Source organism: Letharia columbiana (assembly GCF_014066305.1).
Source record: "Letharia columbiana isolate WasteWater2 chromosome Unknown Sc0000000_s0, whole genome shotgun sequence".
NCBI lineage: Eukaryota > Fungi > Ascomycota > Lecanoromycetes > Lecanorales > Parmeliaceae > Letharia > Letharia columbiana.
The window spans coordinates 1,607,948-1,633,902 of NW_023501036.1; the positions used below are offsets into that span (position 1 = coordinate 1,607,948).

Consider the following 25,955-nt stretch of genomic DNA (forward strand, 5'->3'; position numbering starts at 1 on the left):
GACTAGAAGGCACAATTGCAAAGACTTTGAAAGAGTCTGCTTGCTAGGAAGTCATGCGCGGGATTCATATGTGTAGGTGATGTTCGCGATCGGAGTCCTTAAGTCCATATCTTATGTCCGAGTCTTGTTTTCTTGAGGAGCCGGAAAGCCAATCTCTTGTTACTCTCATGTAATTATCGTTCTTGAGTACACCGCACTACTCTTCCAACACTTGTGGAAGTCTCTTTGAGGGACTGATGTTGCATCATGAGGGATAGTATGTTGGGCAAGAAGTAACCAGAGTAACCTCCTCACCGCTACATTCACACAAGCTATGCCTAAACGCTCACGAGAAGATTCCCCCTCGCCGACGACGACCTTTTCACTTTCTCCAACACCAGATCCTTCGTCTCCAGCCTCAACAGATGCACCAGTGCACCCTTCAAAGTACATACAGACATCGGACGAGCGTTCTACACGAAGAGTTATGAAATGCTCCCTTCCACCCCACCAGGATACGATATCATTCTCTACCTTCGAGGAATTCGAGCTCCATTACGCTAGAGAGCACGCACATCGATGTTCTGAATGCCGGAAGAACTTCCCTACAGAGCACTTCCTAGGGCTACACATTAGCGAGAATCATGATCCTTTGACCGAAGCACGGAGAGCAAACGAAGAGAAGACGGTACGTCTGGGCAGATCATTGCTCTGGGAAAGATCTGGGAAAGATCAAGTCGGTGCTGACAGCGAGCAACAGTACCAATGTTTCGTTGAAGACTGCGACAAAATTTGCTCGACTCCGCAAAAACGACGGATGCATCTCACAGATAAACATATCTTCCCCAAGGTAAGCACGGACCCTGGCGTGGCCTTTTGAATGCTCGCTCAGTCTAACAATCGCGCAGAATTATGATTTCCAAATCGTTAATACAGGCATTGACAAGCGTAGCTCCATGCTGCGTTCCCGGCCAAGAAAGCATAGCTCTGCTGCGTCCAGAGCTTTCCACCGCGAGCAACGTACTAACAGTACCGAGGCCTTTCAAGGTCACAATCCTGACTCTGCAAATACACTCGAATCTTCAGCGGCAGAGACTAGCAAAGGAAGCAGTGGAAGACTAGGTCATTCGCCTTCTCTTCCAGCGGACGTCGATGAACTCGTGTCGACGATGTCCGCCCTCAAATTTGTGCCCCCTAGTGTTCATTTTGGACGAGGAGGGCGGCGAGGTGGCTTGAGTAGGTCATGAGAAGGGTGTGTGCTGTCTGCCGAACCAATTTCGTGCGAGGTTAAATGTTGTAAACGAAGCCAAGCCAGACCAAACGCCTTACTAACGTCCCAAAACCTGGGCTCAGTCCCCGATGTGTGCGCCCCTATCTGCTCTTTCCATGTGCATACGGCCTGTTTGAATGATGAAAATCCCCAAAGTCCTGCAAATCATTATGAGCCCAGAGTGTGGTTCCTTCTGTTGAAAGTAGGATACCAGACATGTTAGAAAGAACGATTGTGACTGAAAGACTGATCATTGATTCATGGGATGTACGGATATTTATATACATAAAACAGGTGGCTGGTAATTACCAGCCCTGGTAATACGCGACATGTATGCGATAGCCGAAGGGGCTGGTATTGTAACATCTTCCTCGCAGATAACCCCAATTATCTTCACCTTGGATCGCACATGAACGGTGGAAAATGGTTTTCTAAGAGGTGACCATTTCTCCCTTCCTGTCATCTCTGAATGCGTAACCGCATGTTTATAATTTGAGGCGTAGGGACTATGCAAGGTAGCTCTGCGGAGTGAGCGACGCCGAGTCTCGGAGGCTGCTATACAGGCTGTTGCAAGCGCATCGATAGTTGTCAAAGCAATAACATTTCGATCCCAACTGCCATTACCCTCAGAATCTAGTGCCGATGAGGAGGGTCCTTACCAGTATGGAAAGGCGGCTGCGGCTTAGTGTAGAGCTGGCTACTGGTTGCCGCCATTGAAAAAGCTCAAGGCGATTGTGGAAGCAAACACGCTTCCGAGATCTGTATATAAAGATGTTGGCAAATACCTCTGAGCTAAGATCTGACCTTTGCTACTCATGCTTGCAAGGTTCGTGGGCCTCCGTCCCTAAGCAAAACTCGATATCCATTTATATGCATGACCATGCATGACCACGACCCTCACACGTTGCCGCTTGTTCCCGGGTTGGCAAGAGAGTGATGTTGGGGGGGGGAGAGGGTGAAGAGGTATTGGCGATGGAGAAAGTAGAGGAATCAGGAAGGGAAAGACACGGCAGAGGATGAAAATAATTACCTCTACCTATATCGAAATACTTTGGACAACGAGGGACAAAGGTGGGGAAAGCGCAGAGGAAGACGTATCCGTATTCCTTTCTCCAACCACCTGCTCGCAAATTGCAAGATATCCAGGGTACATACTCAACTCCTGGTCTAGTGCTCGTTCCGATGCTCTCACTGAGCTCACGTGAGAATAGTGATTGGGGCTGTTGGTAATCTTATCCAATGGTGCTTGATTTCATGTCTGGATATTTCAATCTTGAGCATTTGGCTCACAAATGAGCCGGTGCCGATTCACGGCTATTGAGCTGATAAGGGTAACCGGAGCGCGGCGCCATGGAGTCCCTCACCAAAAGCGAGGTATATGTCGAACCGCCGAATTTCTAGAGAATAAGAAGCCGCTGCATCATCGACGTTGTGTCCGCAGGTGCAATGAGAATCATGAACGACTCCTAATTCAACTCAAATTGAGCCTTCCCCTCGGTCTCTGTTGCACTTTTTGTTCGCTGTCGCATTGTCATGCATATGCATACCTATGCAGGGGGAACCGTAATTGCTCGGCTGCTCCAACGATAACGCCCCAAGCGGTAGATCGAGGCCGCGCTACTGCACCTACGACTTGGTGCCTGTTGGGGGTTCTGGGCCTTGAGAGACTCGATTGGTTCAGGTAGATTGAAGAATGGTTTTGAATCTGTCTTTGACCGCTGATCTGCAGCTGTTCCGCTCTTAATTTGCCCAACCTTCGCGCCGCCACCGAGGGTGAAGGCCCGCATAGTGTGCCTGAATGTGTGTGTGTAATCGTAGTCCGACTATTCGCTTCGTGAGAGGGGTGTTCGCAGAAACGCCCTGGAGCAACCACCCATGTAGAATATACATGATTTACATTACTATAGGTTCATTCTTCGAGGTCTCGGTGGTTGTAAATCAGAGCCAAGGCAAGGCCGCCTGTTATCATCTCATTTGAAGGTGTGGTTATGTCCTGCGAAATGAAATGTCACAGGCAGGCTGAAGGAAGATGAGATAGGGCTGAAGCGTATTACTGCAACCTCCAGCGTAGATTGGGACCGTAGTTGAATGGCAATGATCCTCCCCTCGCCTGAAAACCCTCTCCTCGGACAATTCTCCACTGTGCAGCTGCCGCCTTGTCAGATTACGAACTAAGTGCTTGCTAGTCGTTCCTCAATCACTTCGACAATCTCGTGCCAATCGCACATGGCTCCCTGGCCAACGTCACCACATGCCAACTGTTTTACCTGTGGCGATAATATTTCAAACCAGTCCCATTCCTCAGCCAGTATCGCTAATTGCTTTGCCGTGATGGGATTATGCCACATCATCTGGTTCATCGCCGGCGCCGCAATAATTGCACGCGTTACGTCCCAAGCGCGGATCACAGTGGTCAGGAGGTCGTCGCAGAGACCCCCTGTGACCTTTGCCAAAAGATTCGCGGACATGGGGACGATCGCGAGGAGGTGAGCCCAACGGCGGAGCTCGATATGTAAGATCTTCGAATGCCGTGTCCACGGGTCGATCCACTCGTCTTCGTCGAGATACACGGCATCCACGTTGGGGAGCAAGGCCAGGGAAGGAACGGTGGGCTGCTCGGGAGACTGACCGGCAAGGAATTTCGTCGCCGCTTTGGTGAGGATGACTCGAATCGAGAGATTCGGGTGGGTTTCAAACGAGGATATGATCAGGGGGAGTTTGATGGTGGCAACAGAGCCACTGGCGGCTAAAAGCAGGTGCTTTTTGCTATCATGGATTGCGTCCGAAACGACTGCTGCTGGATCTCGATACGTTCCTTGAACGCCTGCGTCGTGGCTGGTTGCCATGGTTATCTCGACTTTTCAGACAGGATGTGACCTCGGGGATCCGTATTTTAGCGCAGTCAAGTCTCTCAATCTTCTTTATTACCTCTTTTAATTACTGTAGCTATTATTGTTACTCGGATCAAGTGGCATATCAGAACCCCACGAACCCCTACGGCGGTGCGAAATACGAGCTGCCTAGCGTATGCTATCCGCACACAAGAAAATGGAAGGGATAGAGATTTGAAGAAGAGGAGTTCTGGTGGGTAGGAGGGGTTTTTTATTCTATGAAGCAGGGAGGCTGCTGCAGGATATATCCCACCAGGCCAAGCCGCTATGCTACATATGGACTAGCTGTAAAAGCCTGCAAGGAAGCCACGCCCTATCCGATAAACGCCGAGACCCCGGCACGCGGGTCCTAGAAGTCGTGGTACACTAGCCTAATCGTAGTCCGACTATTCGCTCCGCTTATAGTAGTCCTCAACTCAAAAACGTACTAGTCTCAAAGACGCGAAAATCTATTATTTCTTTCTAATTCTATATAGATCTCGACCTATAACTCGAATCTTAATAAATACATTTTAATGTATATATATTAGCTTTTATAGATTATAATTTAACTTTCGAATATAAGCCTTAATAATCTTATCGATCTTTTTTTATTAAATTTCCTTAATTCGAGTAGCTCGCTTTAAAGCCTTCTCCGCCTTTTCTATAATTATTTCTTTTATTATAATTAGAAATTTATATATTTAATCTACTAATATTTATTCTCTCTTCTAGATAATCGTTTTTAAAAGTATCTTATATATTCGCTTAACTACGGCCTCTTTATAAATAATCTTAATATCTTATTTAATAATTTATCTTAAGTAGCTATTAGTAATAGATTCTTTTATAAATCGAGCTAATAACTATTATATACTCTTTAGAATAATAAAAGTCTAAGTAGTAAGTAGTATTTTAAATTATTAATTATATTTAATAACGTCTTCGACTTTATAGAGAATTCTAATAAAAATAAGAGATATAGATTTATTTAAAGTTATAGCGCGAAGTATTAGATTTCTAATTTTTTCGAGTATTACTTTAAAGTTATAGAGTATAAAACTAATCTTTTAAAAGATTAAATATATAATACTAGGTGTAAAGGTTTAGATTTTTATCTAATTAAATACTATAAGAAAATCGAGTTTATTAAAATCGCTATTTTTAAGACGTATAGCCGAATCTATAGCCTTCGTATAATAATATTTAAATAATTAAAAGTATTTTATATCTAATAGCTATATAATATATATAGAATACGAGAGAAGTATAAATAAGTCGATCTTTAATTATTAAGTAAATATATGAAATTCGTAGATATAGTAGAATTCGAAGTCGTTTAGAATTAAGATTCTTTATTCTTCTACTTAATAATAATAAGAAAATATATTAAAATATAGTAGCTAGTCGTATGTTAGTCGATTATTTAAATATTTAATAGATGAAATAACTAATATAGTATTCGAAGATAAGTTATTTTTATTTTATTTATATAGAATATAAGTATTTTTTAAAATTACGAATAAAGATATACTTTAATCTACGACGCTAATATATTTTATAAACGTAATATAATTATAATTATCTGAATCTACGAATTATAGAGACTTATTTTTATTTAAAATAATAATATAATAGACGATTCTATAGTTAATTCGAAAGCTAGTCTTATTTATATTTTAAATATTTTAATATTATATACCCTTCTCTTTATAGCTTTATTAAAATTTCTTATACGCTACGCGTATACTCTTAATATTATATATATTCTTACGCTCGATATTAAGAGATTTTTACTTTTATTTATAATATTTAGAATATTATTTTATAAATTATATAGTCTAATCTTTACTAAGTAATTTAAGAGAATAATATAAATTCGAAGTAATTTTAAGAATATACTTAGTAGTATTTTAAATATAATTTAGTTGAAGTAAATACTCGATATTATTTAGATAATTAATATAGTTATATAGCGATTATTCTTAAGTCGTAATAAGATATATATAAATAAGTATTCGAGTACTTCTAGAAGCTTATCCCCGAAGTCGTTTTTATATTTATCGCGATTTAAGATTATAATACTCTATAGCCGCTATAGCGCTACGAAAATAATCGTTCTTATACTTATTAATAATCTTCTAAACGAGTTTCTCTTATTTAGAATAAGATATAGATATAATATAATAAAATAATAATAAATTATAATATAGGGTATTAAATCGCGAAAAAACGCGTCTTTAAGACTAGTGCGTCTTTGAGTTATAGACTACTATAAGCGAAGCGAATAGTTAAACTACGATTAATGAAGAGTAGAGCCTTCCCCTATTAAAGTTATATTAGAGTGTGTGAAAACTTTCGCATAACGCGCACATCTTATTATTGAAATCACACCACAACCACGTATTCTACGAACCTGAGATCTTTAGTACAGTGATTAGCTTATTATTTGATATAGGGCCCGTATTAATAATAAAGCGATTACACGACTGTGGGCCTCGAAACCAATAACCCCCTGAATACCGCAATGTCACACGCCTTTTCCGACAGCCAGGCTACGAAGTCTTTCTTTCGACTGAGCTTAACAGTCAATTATCACTATCACACATCGATCTTCCCCTCCTATAAGCAACATTATTATTATCATCAGCAACAATAATACCAATTCTACTCTCTCGATACGGGCACCAGACGCTACGTGTTATTTCAGTCATTTCAGCTTTAACGTCTTTATACATGTTAGATCTTAACATCTTGATATACTATAACAACTACATTACACTTACACTTCACTTTACACTTATTTATTAATTCACACCACACCGTTACACCACATCTCCTCTAAGAGATATATCTCTTTTTCTTTATCGACTAGCAATCAGCCTATAACGCGAGAGAATCTTCATCTTTCTTCGCGTCTTCTAAAAGGTATCTTAAGATATATAATATAAATCGTTTAACCTCGCTCTATCGAAACGTATCCGACGTAGTAATATCGAATCTTAAATCTCGGCTTTATCTATTAAGTAATAGATTACTAAGGAGTAATAACCCTTAATAACTATTAGAGTAATCCCGCCGAGTAGAATAATTAATAAAAGAGTTAAGATTTGAATATTGTTTTCTATAGGACTCCCGGGCTTAGTAAAGTTCTTTATTTAGTCTATAAGCATACACATATACATAAGGGTTACGGGTCAAAAAGAAGGATACGATACTTGAGTTAGGGGCTCTGCGATTATAGGGGACCCCCTTTCAGCTTTCGGCTAGTCCAAAAACGGTTAGATAGATTAGTTACGCGTCTCGCATAGTCGGCCATTATTAGAAAATGAACCGTGTATCGAATAATGATATTAGTGATGTCATATGAATGGAATATTAACTATGAAGGTTGCTAAGTAACATGTGTGCCGAAGTCATCAGAGTGCCAAGCCGCCAAGGAGCTAGCCCGAATGGAGCCTAGCGCAAGTCTGGAGAAGGAATGCCGGTTGAAACTATGACATTACCCCCCCTCAAATGGCCATATCCCTATGGTCCAAATCATGGCGACGGCGAGGTGGCAACAGCGAGACGATCGTCATGATCCATGATACACTGGCCTTTATGGCCTGAAGCATATTTGCTACCCCCTGAAACAACAACTTTGAACTTTTTCTCGCAGACACTCTCAGTGTCCGACCGTGGCATTGAGCCAAATCTCATGTAGCAGGCCTGCGGACGCAGGCAACAGGGGTATCAATATGGGGCAATAGCCCGGGAAGGTGCTTGAAGTAATGGTGTGGGGTGCTGAGAGGTGGTGTGGTGGATTCGTGGTTTTGGCGCATTGCCGAAAAAAGCGAAAAAAAAAATCGAAATCGAATGAGGCCAATTCGTTCAAAAACGCAAAGTCCGATGATTTGCCGAATCGAAACTGATTTGAATACGCTAGCCGCATGCGGCTAGGCGGAACGATTGTTGCTGGTCAGAGAAAGGAGGAGAAATCCATTGCTGCTGCTGCAGGCAAGGCCTATGCCGTCATTACTTCTCCACAGCCTTCTCCACAGCCCCTCCAAAGAACAAGAATGACCAGGGCTCGTGTGGGTAGAAGAGGATGTAGATTCTATGGAGGCGGGATCCCAAGGATCTTAGGGATCCAGCCAAGCGAGCTATGCTATATAAAGCTAGAAAGAACGACCCCGCAGGAAGCACCTTTCCACAGCCTATTCCTTGGCCACAATGGCCTTTGCCTCTTCAGACGACAATACCTTTGAGGCCATGCATACCTTAATCTAATTGGGCCGGTGGCCATAACCAAGGCATTTGAAACATCGGCCTTCTTTCTTCAGCTGATCCTTCAGCTGTTCCGAATAGGGTGATCGGCTTAATTTGAACTCCTGTTCATCAATCTCTTCCACATCCACGTACATAGCCTCCAATTGACGGAGGTCTTAGTCAGTCTTCCGCAAATGCTCAACAACTGAGCGGAAGGAAGACGATAAGATACCGGCGATTCGTGACCGAAGCTTAAGAGTAATGAGTCTTCGTAGTGCAGCGATCTTATGACTTTCGCTATAGCCCAATAGCGCAATAGTAGCTAAAAATCGAGCATAGAACTCGTCAAATACCTCCTTCTTTTTCATAGCAAACGCCGGGTCATAGAGTAGGGCGTCATTCTTTGCCAGCTTATCGTAATCACCAAACATGCCATAAAGCTCTAAAATCATCTCTTTCGTGGTGTTATCCGATAAACGCCGACGCCGAGGCAACAAATTTAACCGAGATTCTTCCCTCACATTCAATAGCTTCCTTATGTTAATTATTAAATAACTCCACTACCAATAGTCCAATATGCCTCAAATTGCTACCCTACCTCCTCCTGATAAGGACGAATTAGATCAGGCCGTAAAGTAGCAAAAAAAAGCCACGAAAACCAGTGAGAGACAGGCATTTCTTGAAAAACGTGACAATCTTCTTCTGATACTGGCCGGAAAGGTATGGTATGGTATAGGATATTGACCTGCCATACCATACTCTGATATGGTATGGGTTATTGAGATTTACAGAATCCCATACCTGGTATAGTATGAGATCTTGGCGGTATATACCACGGTATAATATATCTATGGGATTATATTATGGTATAATATATATATGAGATATTTCGATTAGGATTTCTATATTTAGAAGTAGTTATTCTAATTATTATTCTAGTTAACGACTACGCTAAATTAATAAGATATATAATTAAATGCGATTATATTTTATTACTCTATATATATATAAAAGAAAGCGAGTTATATCTGCTAATAATAAGAAAAGCTTATCTTCTTCTAATATTAGTCGCGCGAAATCCGCCAACACTTCGTAATTAAAGTCGTCGACGATGATTTTATACGTCTATTACGTATTTTCGATATCGCTATCTAATATAAAATTATGCGTATTATAGTTATAGCCTTCTTATTAAACCGCCGACTTAGGAAAGTTAATATATTTCTTAATATCCTCTCGAAAGTATCGTAGCTTAATATGACAAGCTATATTTCTTTAAGCTGTCTTCTCGCGACATATAAAAAAAAGGTTAAATATAGAAAGTATATAAAAGTATATTTAATGATTCTAGAACGAATTAACGATATCTATAATAATAATTAGAATTAAGAATTAGATATACTTAAATAAGAGATAACTTTATATTACTCGTATAATAGCGATAGTAATAGTTAAGATTAGAATATCGACTTAGATAACGTAGCTTTCATAGTAGACTTTTTATTACTATACGCCAAATTAATTACATATAAGTAAAGATTTATAATTTCATCTTTTAGGCGTAATCGCGTTTAATATTTTAAGATTTCTATAGTAACTCGATACTTATTAACTAGCGTATTAATATTATTATATCTAAACTATAGTAGCGCTTATTATTAAGTTCTATATTACGCTCTTAAGTAGCTTAAAAAATAGAATTTACTTAATTATTAGCGCGTATAATAAGAATTATTCTTAACACTTATATCTTATTTAACTTCGATATTATCTATTTCCTTCTAATCCGAGCTCTTATCTTTATCTACATATACGATTATTCGCGCAATAAGCGAAACTCTAGACTTCTTCGCAATTACGCTCGCGTGCTTTCTTTATATAATACTATTAAAACATAAGTTTATTAAAACAATAACTAGAACTAGAAGTTACTTATCGCTTATCTATTATATCTTATCTAATTTACTTAAGAGCTTACTTCTATTATAATAACGATATATTAATATACTTAACTTTATACTTTTTAATAATTATAGCGTAATTAATAGCTAAGATATTGACTTTCTTTACTTTTTTAACTAGCTTCTTCTTAAACATAAATATATTTATTCGCTATCGCGATTTCTTAATATTTTTATTTTAACTAAGCTCGTCCTTCGCTTTTTATTTTAGCTAAAAATCTAATTACCGCCTAACTAACTTATATTAAGACTCTTTAATATTACTATCATTATTAATATTTAATATCTATTATAGTAAATTATTAGACTTAATCTCTTCTACTTTAATTACTATAAAAAGATAAATTAGCAGATATATATAAAAGAATTAAAGGGCTTATACGGATATCTACGAATATTAAGCTATCCTTAATTTTAATTAAAGCTTATTTTATTAAAAAGTGCGTTAATTCTAATAAGTACCGATATTAGAAATAAAGAGAATATATACCGCGCGCTATTATAAGTGTATTATTATAGAGTTCAACTTAAAGAATAATTATTTCTATAAAAATAGTAAGACTTAAAAATAAGAAAGTAAGAACGGAATACGCGAAAATTTTAATGAATTATAGTAGTTTAACGCTAGTTAAATTAGATAAAGATAATCGCTTACTAGCTCGCTCTCTTAGATCTTTTATTTTTTAATTTATACGAACTATAATAATAATTATAATTATTATAAAAGTAGCTAAGATTATACTAGATAATAGCGCTTAATAAATATAATTCGCTTAAGCTTAAATCTTTAAAATTAAAGAGAAAGCGCTTTATTAATATTTAATTTAAGCTAGATAATGTAAAGTAATCTAAAAATTTAATATACGCGATAGATATCTAAGCTTTTCTTCCCTTCTTCTTCCCTCTCTAAGACTTTCTTTTTATATTAACCCTTCTTATTATTAGACTATCTTCTTTATATATTAGACTTCTATTTAAATAATCTAATATTATTATAATTATACTAAAAGTATAACGCAGCTATTAAGTCATATATTTATTTTTTATTTTTTAATAACTTTAAGTTAATACGTAGATAGACCGCGTAAAGAGCTTAACTTATATACGCTTAATCTATCATTAATAGCTCTTCGAAAAAATTAATACTATTCTAGAGTGCTAGACGTAGCGTTAAAGTAAAGTCTTTATTAGATATTATTACTACTTTAATCGCTATCGCCGCCGCTTTAATAGATATCACCTCTACTTTAATAGATATTATTCTTACTTTAGTAGTATTAAGACGTCGATAAAAACTAGATAATATATTCTTCTAGTTATTATTATATTTATTATATATAACTAACGCGAGCTATAGCTTAAGCTTTACGCGAGATTCGTTATTATTAAAAGTCGACTAATCTTATAATCTCGAAGCTTCTCTTCTAGCGCCTAATTCGTTAGATTATACTTACTTAGAATCTATTAAAGCGCTATCGTATTTAAAGGTTCGCTCTTAAAGCATTATATAAGATAATAAAAGTTTTTCTAATTCGTTAATTTGAGAGTAAGTCTTTTATTATTACGCTTTATAATTAGCTCTAATAATTTCTATTTAAATAGATATTTATCTTTATACGATATATGAAAAGCGAGTTACGTTATAGAAAAAGGATCTAAATCTCATAATTATCTTAGTTAAGCCGTTTAAATTAAAAATAAAAGCGAATTAATCTTTATATAATTTAGCTAATTTATTAATCGACTATTATATATATAACTATAAGATATAGTTATATATTATTAATTACTCAAGTAATTAGAAGAAGTATAAGAGAAATGAAATTATACAATTAAGCACTTACAAACTTTTCTCTTCTAAGTATTTATTTTAATTTAGAGTTTAATCGCTATCTAATTAAAAAAAGATAAGATATAGAAAATATATAAAAGTACATTTAATGATTCTAGAATAAATTAACGATACTTATAATAATAATTAGAATTAAGAATTAGATATACTCGAATAAGAGATAGCTTTATATTACTTATATAATAGTAAGAGTAATAGCTAAGATTAAAGTTTAACTTAGATAGCGTAGCTTTCGTAGTAAACTTTTTATTACTATATATTAGATTAATTACGTACTAATAAAGATTTATAATTTTATCTTTTAGACGTAATCGCGTTTAATATTTTAAGATTTCTATAATAGCTCGATACTTATTAGCTAACGTGTTAATACTATTATATTTAAGCTACGATAAAGCTTATCGTTAAATTCTATATCGCGCTTTCGAGTAGCTTAAAAGATAAAGTCTACTTAATCATTAGCGCGTATAATAGAATTATTCTTAATACTTATATCTTATTTAGCTTCGATATTATTTATTTCCTTCTAATTCGAGCTTTCGTCTTTATTTATATATATAATAGTTTACGCGATAAGCAAAACTCTAGACTTCCTCTAAATTACGCTCGCGTATTTTTTTTATATAATATTATTAAAATATAGGTCTACTAGAATAATAACTAGAATTAGAAACTACTTATTACTTATCTATTATATTTTATCTAATTTCCTTAAAAGCTTACTTCTATTTTAATTGCGATATATTAATATATCTAGCTTTATACTTATTACGGGCTATAGCGTAGTTAATAGCTAATATATTGACTTTCTTTACTTTTTTAATTAGTTTCTTCTTAAATATAAATATATCTATTCGCTATCGCGATCTCTTAATATTTTTATTTTTACTAAACTTATTCTTCGCTTTTCGTTTTAGTTAAAGATCTAATTATCACCTAATTAATTCATATTAAGACTCTTTAATATCGTTATTATTATTAATATTTAATACTTATTATAATAAATTATTAGACTTAGTATCTTCTACTTTAATCGCTATAAAAAGATAAGTTAATAGATATATATAAAGGAATTAAAGGGTTTATATAAATATCTATAAATACTAAGCTATACTTAATTTTAATTAATACTTATTTTATTAAAAAGTGTATTAATTCTAGTAAGTATCGAAGTTAGAAATATAGAGAATATATACCGCGTACTATTTTAATTATAGTTTTTAAGTTAAAAGAATAATTATTTATATAAAGAAAAGAAAATAAAAACGAAATACGCGAAAATTTTAATAAGTTATAATAGTTTTATTTTAATTAAGTTAGATAAAGATAATTATTTATTAATTCGCTCTTTTAGATATCTTATCTTTTAATCTATACGGGCTATAATAATAACTATAAATATTATAGAAGTAGATAAGATCGTATTAGATAATAGCGCTTAATAAATATAATTCGCTTAAGCTTAAATCTTCAAAATCGAAGAGAAAGCGTGTTATCTATTAATACTTAAAATAAGCTAGATAATTTAAAATAATCTAAATATTTAGTATACGCGATAGATATCTAAGCTTTTCCCTCCCTCTAAGACTTTCTTTTTTATATTAACTCTTCTTCTTATAAGACTATCTTCTTTATATCTTAGACTTCTATTTAAGTAATCTAATATTATTATAGTAATATCTAAAGTATAACGTAGACGTTAAGTTATATATTTATTCTTTATCTATTAATAACTTTAAGTTAATACGTAGATAGACCGCGTAAAGAGCTTAATTTATATATATTTAATTTATTATTAATAGCTCCTCGAAAAAGCTAATATTATTTTAGACTACGCGAGGTAATAATCTATTTAAAAGCGTTATAGTAAAGCGTTTATTAGATATCACTATTGCTTTAATAGATACCGCCACCACTTTAATAGATACCGTCGTTACTTTAATAGATATCGCCTTTACTTTAGTAATATTAAAGTATTAATAAAAACTAGATAGTATATTCTTCTAGCTATTATTATTCTTATTATATATTACTAACGCGAGCTATAGCTTAAGCTTTACGCGAGATTTATCGCTATTAAATTTTAATTAATCTTATAATTTTAAAGCTTCCCTTTTAGCGCGTAGTTCGTAAGATTTTATATTATATATATATTATATTATTCGACTATCGTCTTTAAAGTTTCGCTTTTAAAAGATAACTCTATATTCTTATAATAAATAAGATACTAAATAGAATAATTAATAGAATCTAATCTTTTATTTACTAGCTAGTAATAAGTCTTATAACTTATATATCTAATTACATTTAAGATTATAATTATAATTATCTTTATAATTAAAATTAATATAAGTTAAGACTTTTTATTAATATATAGCTTTTTTAAAAAAGATTTATATAAGCGTAATTAAAGATTAATATTCTTCTTTTAAGTGTTAAACGCTTAGCGAGAAGTACTAGAAGATTTATATCTAGATATTTATTAACTATATATTAGAATTTACTTACTTTAAATTCTAGATATAAATATCTTTACTTTTAATAAGATAAAGAAGCTATAGATTTAAGATCGAATATTACTAAAGGTCGCCTACTATTTTCTATTATATTTTAACTATTTACGATTATTAATATACTCGCCAATAAGAAAGGTGTACTATTACTATGCGAATTTGGTCGCGATATTAATAGTAATTATTAGAATTAAAGTTATTAAATATAGGAATACCCGCTAATAAGAAAGGCGTATTATTGCTATACGAATTTGGTCGCGGTATTAATAATGATTATAAGAACTAAAGCTATCGGATATAGGGATACCCGCTAATAAGAAAGACGTGCTATTATTATACGAATTTGATCGCGATACTAATAATAACTATAGAAATTAAAGCTATTAAACGTAGGGATACGACCTTTAATTTAGTATAGATTCTAAGATAAGAAGCCTCTTTTACTAAAGCAGTAATATTTTTATAGATATATACCTATATTTAAATCGATTTAAGAAGTTTTATTCTATAAATATAAAATATATAAAGTTATTAGATTGAGTATAATAGCTAAATATTATTAATTAAGCGTAATAAGTAGAATAATAATTAGAATATCTTATTCTTAACTTAGAATAGTTTTCCTTTTATTTATTACATATTTTCTTTTCATAAAAACTACGTCTAGACTTTAATAATACTATATTATTACTTATAAGCTTATATCTTATTATAATTATCTGAGAAGCTATATATCTTTCGATTATAAAGTAATTCTTTTTATATAAAATATATATAATTAAGCCGCTAGGTATTAGTTAGTAATTTTCTTTATTTATAATTACTAAAGAGTAAGTTATACTATTAAAATCGCTCGCTAATTTTATCTTTATAATTTCTTAAAGTGCGTATAGTATAGAGGGTTAAATTCGAAGCGAATTAACCGATTTTGGAGCTATATAAGTTAAGATCTTCTTTATTACTTAAGCGAATACGATTTAAGAAATAATTAAGTTCGTTAATTTCTACTATTCGCGGATTTCCTTTAATATATAGACTTTAAAGTCTAATTAGTAATAATATAATTAATACGTATAATTAACTTATTATTTAATTTAGATATACATAATTAACGTAACTACGCACTTTTCTTATTTATAATTATACTTTTCAAACTTCGCGTATAATCTTCTAATCTTTACCTTCGCGAAGTCTTACTTTTACTTCGCTTCGATAATTTAAACAAGCTTAAATTAGCAGTTAATAAATTATTAAGAATTTTCTAAGCTTTTACGATTATCGAGTTAATAGCTTTAATAAGCAATAATGCTATATATTAACGAATTATAATTAATATTATAATTAATTATCGTATTAAGAGATATAGCGCTATTAGACGTATACTTACTTTATAAAAATAATATTATTAATCTAATTTAACTATAAGATATAGAGAAAATAATTCTATTTTCTTTAAGTATAGATAGTATCGTAATAAACGAGCGTATTATAATATAAATACTATAATAATAGAAAGAATTTTTAAGAAAAAAGAGGGTGAATCAGAAAAGAATAATACTAAGTATTCGTTATCGAGCTAATTAATATTATATAACTAAAATCTTATTAGAATAAAATACTATTTAAAGATAGATTAAGTTTAAACATTAATTAGAAAGCTAACTAGAAAAAAAGATTAACTTCTTTTTTACTAATACGCATTATAGAGCTATATATAAGCGCTTTTTTCTATATTTTAAATATACTTTAGATATTTATAACTACATATATATGCCCCCTCTCATATTTTATATATATTTTATATATTTCGATATTCTTTATATACGCGGTATGTCTATTAAAGATAATCTTATTAATTTAATTAATTTCTATTTAATTTTATATTTATTAGTTATAAAAAGAGCTCTTTATTTTAATATTATAACTTTATTAATTCGCTATTCTTAGATATCGGGCCGCGTATAGCTTACAATTAATTCACTTACTCTCTTCTCTTCTTCTATTATAAAGATAGAAGAAGATACTATTTCTTTTTCGCCTTCGCCTATAACGAACTAGTTACTATTTTTATAAGACTAAAGATATCGACTTAAAAACGATATTATCTAATTAAAAGCGGAGAATATAATACTTTAACATTTTAACGCCTAAGTAAAAAATATTATAATATTACTCGAATAAGAGAGAGTCGCATTAATAAGAAAGATATCGATACTTAAAAATAGTCTTAGCGTGACGAAAGATTTAATTTCTATATATAGAAGATTTAGATAATAATTAGTCCAGCTAATTAAATTATTAAAGCGCTTAAGTTAGATTTTAATTCTATATTAATATCTAATAAAATAAATTTAATAGTTTTAAGATATTAATATACGCTCTTATTAATATAACTAGCGATTAGAATATTAATTAAATAGATATAATCTTTAATTCTAATAATTAGAATAATATAGTAATAAATAAGTATTAGTGTTAAAGCGAATAAAGTATATATTATATTAAGTAGAGAAGCGTTAATAGCTAGATTAATTAGAGTTTTAAATCGATAAAATCAAATATCAATTCTATATTAGCGTTATTATATACTCTTAAATATATAATTATTAATTATAATACTAATTAGAAAGAGTTAATCTTTAATTCAAAATATCGGAAATAATATAGCGATATATTATTAAAGCGATATAAGTTATTAAAGCGATATAAGTTTCTATTATAGCGAGAAGGTAGGATTTATATATTAAATATTAATCTCGTTTTATTTCTAACATTTTATTCGTTTACGTATCTTTTTCAATTCCTCTTTAAACGTCTTAATCTCAAGATATTAATTAAATCTTTATTTAGCGTAGGCCCGACTTCCTTAACCGACGATATTCAGTATAAGATATCGATAAGTATATTTCGACATAAAGGTAGTAATAAACCTTACTTTCTTTTTAATATTAATAATAAAAAACAATAAATATAATAATGAATGAAGATAGTATAGACTATATAGAATTAGTTTAAACCTAATAACGACCGTTGACCCATTCATTAAAGCTTAGAAATTAAGAAATTCTAGAAGTAAATACAATTTAACGAATATACGCTCGTTAGTTCCGGGAAGTTATATATTATTTATTGTTACTACGATGAGATTCTAATTTACTTATCTATAGGTTACGAAATAAGCGATATAATAGTACACATCAAGTCTAAGGGATATATCAAGAAATCTAATTTAAGCAGTTTATAATAAACGAATCTAATTGATAATTATAAAAATCAGATATATTTCTAAGTTAGACGATGTAGACTATTAATAAATAGAACGATAAATAGAATATCTAGCTTATTATTTACTCTAGAAAAGATAATATTAAAATTCTCTTATAATACTAGAAGGTCGAAAGCTTATACGCGAAGACTTCTTAAAACAATTTTATCGCTAAATTATAAATATCGATATTTTATTTATAATCGCTAACAATTCTAAGATATTATAACTCTTACGCTACCTCGACCCTAATATATAATTAAAATTAATATTTATTATAAAGAATCGACTAATAAGAAAAGCTATAGAGCTAGAGATGAGACTACTAAAGAATTTATTAGTCGATAATATTAAAGTCTCTCTAGCTCTAGATTATTAATTACCTTATAACCGCTAATTATTTATAATAATTCTAGTCTTTTTTATTAATATCAACTAGCAATAGTATAAGATTCTTATAGACTTTAAGTATATCGAAGGTAAATATATTAGCTAGAAATTTGCAAGTATTATTAATTTAATTCTCGTAGAATATAAGATTTAATCTTATATACTTAAATTTATAACTAATAACGCTAGTAATAATAACACACTCTTCGATAATTTAATTACTTATCTTTCTATTTTCATAGTAGATAACCCGCTTAATATTAGAGAATTTGAGTTCTTAGAGTATTTATAATATATTTTTTATATAGCGTATATTATTTAATTAGCCTTAAAAGAACTCCTAGATAATATTAGAGTTACTTTAATAAATAAGAAATTTTAAAGAAGCTAAGGTAATAAAGAAGATAAGAACTAAGTTTAGATAAGTACGATTAATCTACCGATAACCCTAATAAAGATATAATATTTCTTATTATTATTCTAATTATCATATTATTAATTATATTAAGATTTAAAAAACTACTATATATATTAATACTAGCGGCTAGCGTAAAGAGATCTTTTTTATACTATAAGCTAAACGGCTTTAAAATAAGAACGTTTTAATATTAGATGAATATTAATCTTCTAAAGAGAAGTAATATTATTAGAGATACCCTCTTAAGCTCTTTTAGAATATTAAGACTCGCTGAGATTTAACTTATTAGATATTAATCTACGCTTTACTTCTTCGTACTAATATTATACGCTTCTTAGAGAATAGATTAGCTATCTACTTAAGATTAAGTAATAAAAAATAATTATAGATAGAAACTATAGTTTAAACGTCTAAATAATTTTCGATTAATTTCTAATAGATTTAATATTTAATTCAGCTTATTAGATCTTTTTATAAGTTTATAAAGTTAATAAATAGAGGAAAGGAGACTATAATTCACTATATCTTTAACGTCTATAATTATCTATTTGATTATATAGATAAAAAGCTCGGAAAATTAAGAAGAAAGAGAGTTTCTTAGAAAAAAGAACTTCTTAAAGCTTTTAAGGCGGCTTGCGAGAAATTAACTATCTATTATAGTCGAACTTAATTAAGTTTAAGCTATCTATATAAATAAATTACGCTTTTATATTCAAGTTATAATAATATAAAGTTGAAGGAATTAAATTAAAAGGTTAATACTAAGGAGAAGTCATAGATAAAGATCTACTAAAAAGCGCTTAGAAGAATATTTTAAAATTATCAAAATATTAATATAAGTAGTTAATTATAAAGAGCTAAGCGAATAAGTTAATTAAATAAGAATACGCTTAATTAAGCGATAGAATCTAAAGTTAAGAATTTAGATAATAAGGATAAATATAATTAACTTTAGTGGTATAGAAGAAACGATAAGTCTTCTAATTATTATTCTAATTATAATCTTACTTCTAATCTTTATAAAGCTTCTTTTAATAATCTAGCGAACCTTTCGATTCTAAAGTAATAAAAGAAATTAAAGCTTAAATACGCTATAGTTACTCGAATAGCTCGTAATATTCTTTATTTTCTCGCGAAGGCTATTATATATAAGCGGTGCTTTTTAATAGCTAAAAGATATTATAGTACTTAAAAGTATTATTTATTAGCGATATTCCGTATTCTAATAATAATTCTTTATATAAAGTATCGAGAAAATGAGCTTAAATAGGCTAGACTTAATCTTAAAGGAGATCTTAGTATATCGAATTAGACTAAAAGAGCTAATAGTGCTTTATATAAAAACTTAATTAACGTTCGTAATAATTATATTAGCGAAGATAACGAGCTTATAAAAAGTATTTTAATAAGTCTAATATTTATAAGTTTATTAAGATATATTACTAACACTCTATAATATATAGAGAAATAATTAATAGACTTATAATTAGAGAGAGTTAATAATAATAGATTTAATCTTAAAGAAGAGATTTAAAATAATTTGAAAAGCGAATCTATCTATAAATAGTTAATAAGTTTAATTAGATAAAGATAGACTTAGAGAATTTAAAAGAATTGCGATAGAGCAGAATAGAAGAGTAGCGGAGAATTCGAGAGAAAAACGAATATAAAGTTTATTAAGCTTATCTAACGCGTTAAGATAAATATATAAATAGAGATAATTATAGAATTTTATCTTTATAATATTTAAAGATTTAAAATTTAGAATATTCTTTTATATTATAATTTTAAGAAGAAGAATAGAGACGCTTATAGTTCTAATTATTATTCTAATTATTACTATTAATAAGAAGATAAATAGTTATATTAAATTACTCTTTATATTCCCTCTCTCTCAATAAAAAAGAATAAATATATTCTACATATCTCAGTCGGATTATTCTATAAATATAGAAATCCCAATCGATATATTTCATATATATACCATTCCATGGTATAATACCACAAATATACCATACCGTGGGATATCCCGCCAAGATCCCGAACCCATACCAGAAAAATGGAATGGTATCCGACCCTACCCATACCATACCCGGGTACGGTATGGTATCACTTGGTATGGAATATCCCATGGGATATACCATACCTTTCCGGCCAGTACTTCTCCAGCGTATTCCACCACTTCCAGAGTATCAACCAATGATAATTGAGCATCGGGCAGCTGTCAGTCATCTTCCAAGTAACCTGTTTCTTACTCCACGTACTGTGTTTGGCCTCATATGAACTACTACTGTCTGGGAAATGCTCCGAGATAATACCAATTTGTATGCCTCTGCCCAAAGTTCTCGCGATCCTTATTGGTACTCTATAACGGTGTTAGAGCTTAAAATCTTCGTCGCTATTACAATCTATATGGGAATCTTTCAATTTTCTACTATTCATGACTACTGGAGGACTGATGATATCTGTAGCAAGGCCAAACCCCCCCCCTATCTCTACACTATCAAAGGCACTACGAGGTAACCATAATTGGCAAGACTTAAAGGCCATTCGGGCGTGCCTTATGTGTCGTAAGGACATTCAAAATCGAGGTTTTGGGCGAGAGATTAGTGGGAATAGGGATAATGCTCCCAAGACACGCGGGGGATGTAAAGTATGTCAGGTCTTTTTATATCGCAAAGGGGATTGCGCAAGACGATTTCATGAAAGGGATGATGCATTGGACTCTATATAATAGATCTAGACTACATTTATTGAATCATATGAATGTGGTGGGGTAGTAATCGAAATAATGGTGCGGAGAAAACAATTTGTTGCCTCTCGGCGTTTAACGGATAGAGATCCTCGCTCAGTGGATCTACTCATGCCTTAAGCACATCGAATGCAATTAACTTACAGTGGTCCCGAATATAATCCATTTTGTCTTTTTTACTGGAAAACAATACGGTACTTTGCCGAAACTTGGAGTCCAGGTGAAATTCGCCACTCGTTCTACTTCTCTTTTTCATCATAGAAGTAGGGCACATTAGGGTATTTCTTATTGTTCCCGACAATAAGGATAGTAGGGATAGGTGTTCCCATCTTGGTAACTTTCAATTTGATTAATTATTCATTCACATCGAAATTTAGAGACTCTAATCGTAGTTTAACTATTCGCTTCGCTTATAGTAATCCTTAACTCAAAGACACACTAGTCTCAAAGACGCGAAAATTTATTATTCCTTTCTAATTCTATATAGATCTCGACTTATAATTTAAATTCTAATAAATATATCTTAATATATATATATTAGCTTTTATAGATTATAATTTAGCTTTCGAATATAAGCCTTAATAATCTTATCGATCTTTTCTTACTAAATTTCCTTAGCCTAAGTAGCTCGCTTTAGAGCCTTCTTCATCTTTTTTATAACTATTTTTTCTATTATAATTAGAGATTTATATATTTAATCTATTAATATCTATTCTCTCTTCTAGATAACTATCTTTAAAAGTATCTTATATACTTATTTAATTACGGTCTCTTTGTGAATAATCTTAATATCTTACTTAATAATTTATCTCGAGTAATTATTAATAATAGATTCTTTTATAAATCGAGCTAATAGCTATTATATACTTTTTAGAATAATAAAAATCTAAGTAATAAGTAGTACTTTAAATTATTAATCGTATTTAATAATATCTTCGACTTTATAAAGAATTCTAGTAAGAATAAGAGATATAGATTTATCTAAAGTTATAGCGCGGGATATTAGATTTCTAATTTTTTCGAGTATTACTTTAGAGTTATAGAGTATAAAATTAGTCTTTTAAAAGATCGAATATATAATACTAGGCGTAAAGATTTAAATTCTTATTTAATTAAATATTATAAGAAAGTTAAGTCTATTAAAGTCGCTACTCTTAAGATATATAGTTAAATCTATAATCTTTATATAGTAATATTTAAATAATTAAAAATATCTTATATTTAATAATTATATAATATATATAAAATACGAGAAAAGTATAAATAAGTCGATCTTTAATTGCTAGATAAATGTATGAAATTCGTAGATATAGTGAGATCCGAAGTCGTTTAGAATTAAGACTCTTTATTCTCTTACTTAACGATAATAAGAAAATGTATTAAAATATAGTAGTTAGTTATATACTAGTCGATTATTTAAATATTTAATAGATAAAATAGTTAATATAGTATTTAAAGGTAAGTTATTTTTACTCTATTTATATAGAATATAAATATCTTTTAGAATTATAAATAAAGATATACTTTAGTCTACGGCGCTAATATATTTTACGAATATAATATAATTATAATTATCTAAATCTACGAATTATAGAGACTTATTTTTATTTAAAGTAATAATATAATAGATAATTCTATAGTTAATTCGAAAGCTAGTCTTATTTATATTTTAAATATTCTAATATTATATACTCTTCTCTTTATAGCCCTATCGAAATTTCTTATACGCTACGCGTATACTCTTAATATTATATATATTCTTACGCTCGATATTAAGAGATTTTTACTTTCGTTTATAATATTTAGAATATTATTTTATAAATTATATAGTCTAATCTTTATCGAGTAATTTAAGAGAATAATATAAATCTAAAGCGATTTTGAGAATATACTTAGTAGTACTCTAAATATAATTTAATTAAAGTAAATACTCGATATTATTTAGACGATTAATATAGTTATATAGCGACTATTCTTAAGTCGTAGTAAGACGTATATAAGTAGATATTCGAGTACTTCTAAAAGCTTATCCCCGAAGCCATCTTTACATCTATCGCGATTTAAGATTATAATACTTTATGGCCGCTATAACGCTATAAAAATAATCGTTCTTATATTTATTAATAGTCTTCTAAACGAGTTTCTCTTACTTAGAAAAAGATATAAATATAATATAGTAAAATAATAGTAAATTATAATGTAAGGTGTTAAATCGCGAAAAAAGCGTCTTTTTTGAGACTAGTACGTCTTTGAGTTGCGGATTACTATAAGCGGAGCGAATAGTTAAACTACGATTACTTAAGTAACCGTTTCTTTTTTAATAGTCAAGGCCTGAATTTTGGCCTGCAATTCCTTTTTCCTTGAAGGAGGGAGTCTTTGCATTGAAACGATGAATGGGTCCCATGACTCTCGAAGTCGTATTACGGTTGTGTTGAGATTCTATAATAGTAGTATTAAGGCCACTGAATCTGGGCCTAATAATGCTAAATCATCAATGACGATTCAGGACGAGTTTCTTCTTAATCCGAGTCCATAACGGATTAGATAAAGATCTCTCCACTGATGTAGGCAGGTAACAAGTAAGGCAAGCGAGAGATAGTCGAAATATCTCCCCGCAGAGGCAGGGTAGGCAGGCAGGTAGGGAATCGTCCGAATATCTCCTCCACAACAAGGCGATTGAGTAGTCGATATTCGAGAGATCCCCGCAGGGTAGGGCAGGCAGGCAGGCAGGCAGGTAGGGAATCGTCCGGATATCTCCTCCACAACAAGGCGATTGAGTAGTCGATATTCGAGAGATCCCCGCAGGGTAGGGCAGGCAGGCAGGCAGGAGCAGGCAGGCAACAATAGCTTAGCTCACGGCTATGTTGGATAGTTAATATTATGTCAGGGAATGAACCGTGTATCGAATAATGATATTAGTGGTGTCATATGAATGGAATATTAACTATGAAGGTTGCTAAGTAACATGTGTGCCGAAGTCATCAGAGTGCCAAGCCGCCAAGGAGCTAGCCCGAATGGAGCCTAGCGCAAGTCTGGAGAAGGAATGCCGGTTGAAACCATGACAGCCATCAAGGTAAGACTTCAGGGTAGTATAATTTAAATAAAAAAAAAAACAATTATTTTAGGGTATAAAACCAACTAAAAAACCCCCCCCCCCCCAAAAAAAAGAAAAAATTTTTTTCCTCCCCCCTTTTTATAAAAAAAAAAAAATATTTTTTTTTTATAAAAATTCAGCAATGCAATCTTGCCCCTCCTATACCTTCTAGATACAATAATGGCCCCCAATCACCCTTCATCTTGTAAGTTGAACTCATGCCCTAAAAGGCCCCTCGCTGGTGGGATTGGTCAATTTCATCTCACGCCAAAATACCGCGATAGCGTACAAGTGAAATAATCGAAAGATGTGAAACAATTTGGAAACAGAAGCACTTCTCCACTTTGGTCAAATAATAATCCCCCAACGCCCGCACCTTTCCTTGACAGCATTCGCTATTTGATCTTGCATCGTCGATCACATCCTAGTCGCGGGTGACGTGTCTTATTCAGCTCTGAGCTGCTCGACGTAACGCTTCTTCGGCTACGAAGCCACAGTTATCAGAAAGCTTCCGGAATATTTACTGTGAGGCAGCTGCCGTCCGATATCAGGATGGAGAATGTAGACTCGAATTCGAGAACGTATTGCATGATAGAGATCGGGTTTAACCAGTGGTCCCGGAAAGAATGGAGGAGATGATGTTAAAGGACAATATCTGCAAGGGTCGCATGTGAGAGTCTACGCCAAATCAATCGTCTCTCTGTGGATTCTGGACGCAGCTTGACTACGTCGTGAGTCTTCTCCAAGACCACCGGGTAAGTGCTGTCTGCTTGTGGTGTGAGTGCGAATCTGTTCACAAGCTTGGCCCGTTTTACGTCTCCTTACAGAGCGTGACGATTGTTACAATAGTGAATCAGTCCTTTTCATCAACGCTCCTCGTCACTCGATGACGTTCATGTTCTCACCGACGCCAGTCGCCCTCTAGTGGATGCCACGCTGTTTTCAACACTTCTCGTCAAATGGTTAGCGTCATGCTCTGAGTAATATGATTAAAGCTCCGAATCCTGACTTCTCTTTTCTTTTTCTTTTGCTTGCTGAACGCTTCGCCTTCCGGGTGCTTTGCGACGGCGATCTCCCAAAGTCGAAGTCAATACTTCCACTGCAAACATATTTCCTACTTGCGCGTCAGTTTTCTTGGTGCCCATGGCTTAGGTGCGTGATTTCCCTGCTCCTAAAGAGGTCCTATCTTTCTAATGATCTCTAGGATTCGGACTCGCTTGAAATGCTGCTAGAATATATTATGAAGCATGATGATCAGAAATCGCTCCAAATTGCGATTGAAATTTCAACAACCCCATGTGTCGGGAGGCACCTGTCCCCTGCCAACCTTGCGTAAAGCG

The 25,955-nt window shown here is 32.1% G+C and overlaps 2 protein-coding genes across 2 annotated transcripts; one reads left to right on the forward strand and one right to left on the reverse strand.

Annotated features, from left to right (window-relative positions):
- Positions 1-313: 313 nt before the first annotated feature.
- On the forward strand, positions 314-1,226 carry HO173_000434 (uncharacterized protein; the record flags this gene model as incomplete). Its single annotated transcript, XM_037302384.1, has 3 exons — positions 314-667; positions 740-829; positions 888-1,226. The coding sequence occupies 3 exons, from the start codon at positions 314-316 to the stop codon at positions 1,224-1,226; spliced, it is 783 nt and encodes a 260-aa protein (XP_037170963.1).
- Positions 1,227-3,420: 2,194 nt separating this feature from the next.
- HO173_000435 (uncharacterized protein) lies at positions 3,421-4,095 on the reverse strand (the record flags this gene model as incomplete). The annotated part of the gene is made up of 1 exon (XM_037302385.1): positions 3,421-4,095. One exon carries the CDS (start codon positions 4,093-4,095, stop codon positions 3,421-3,423), a length of 675 nt encoding a protein of 224 aa, XP_037170964.1.
- Positions 4,096-25,955: the final 21,860 nt, after the last annotated feature.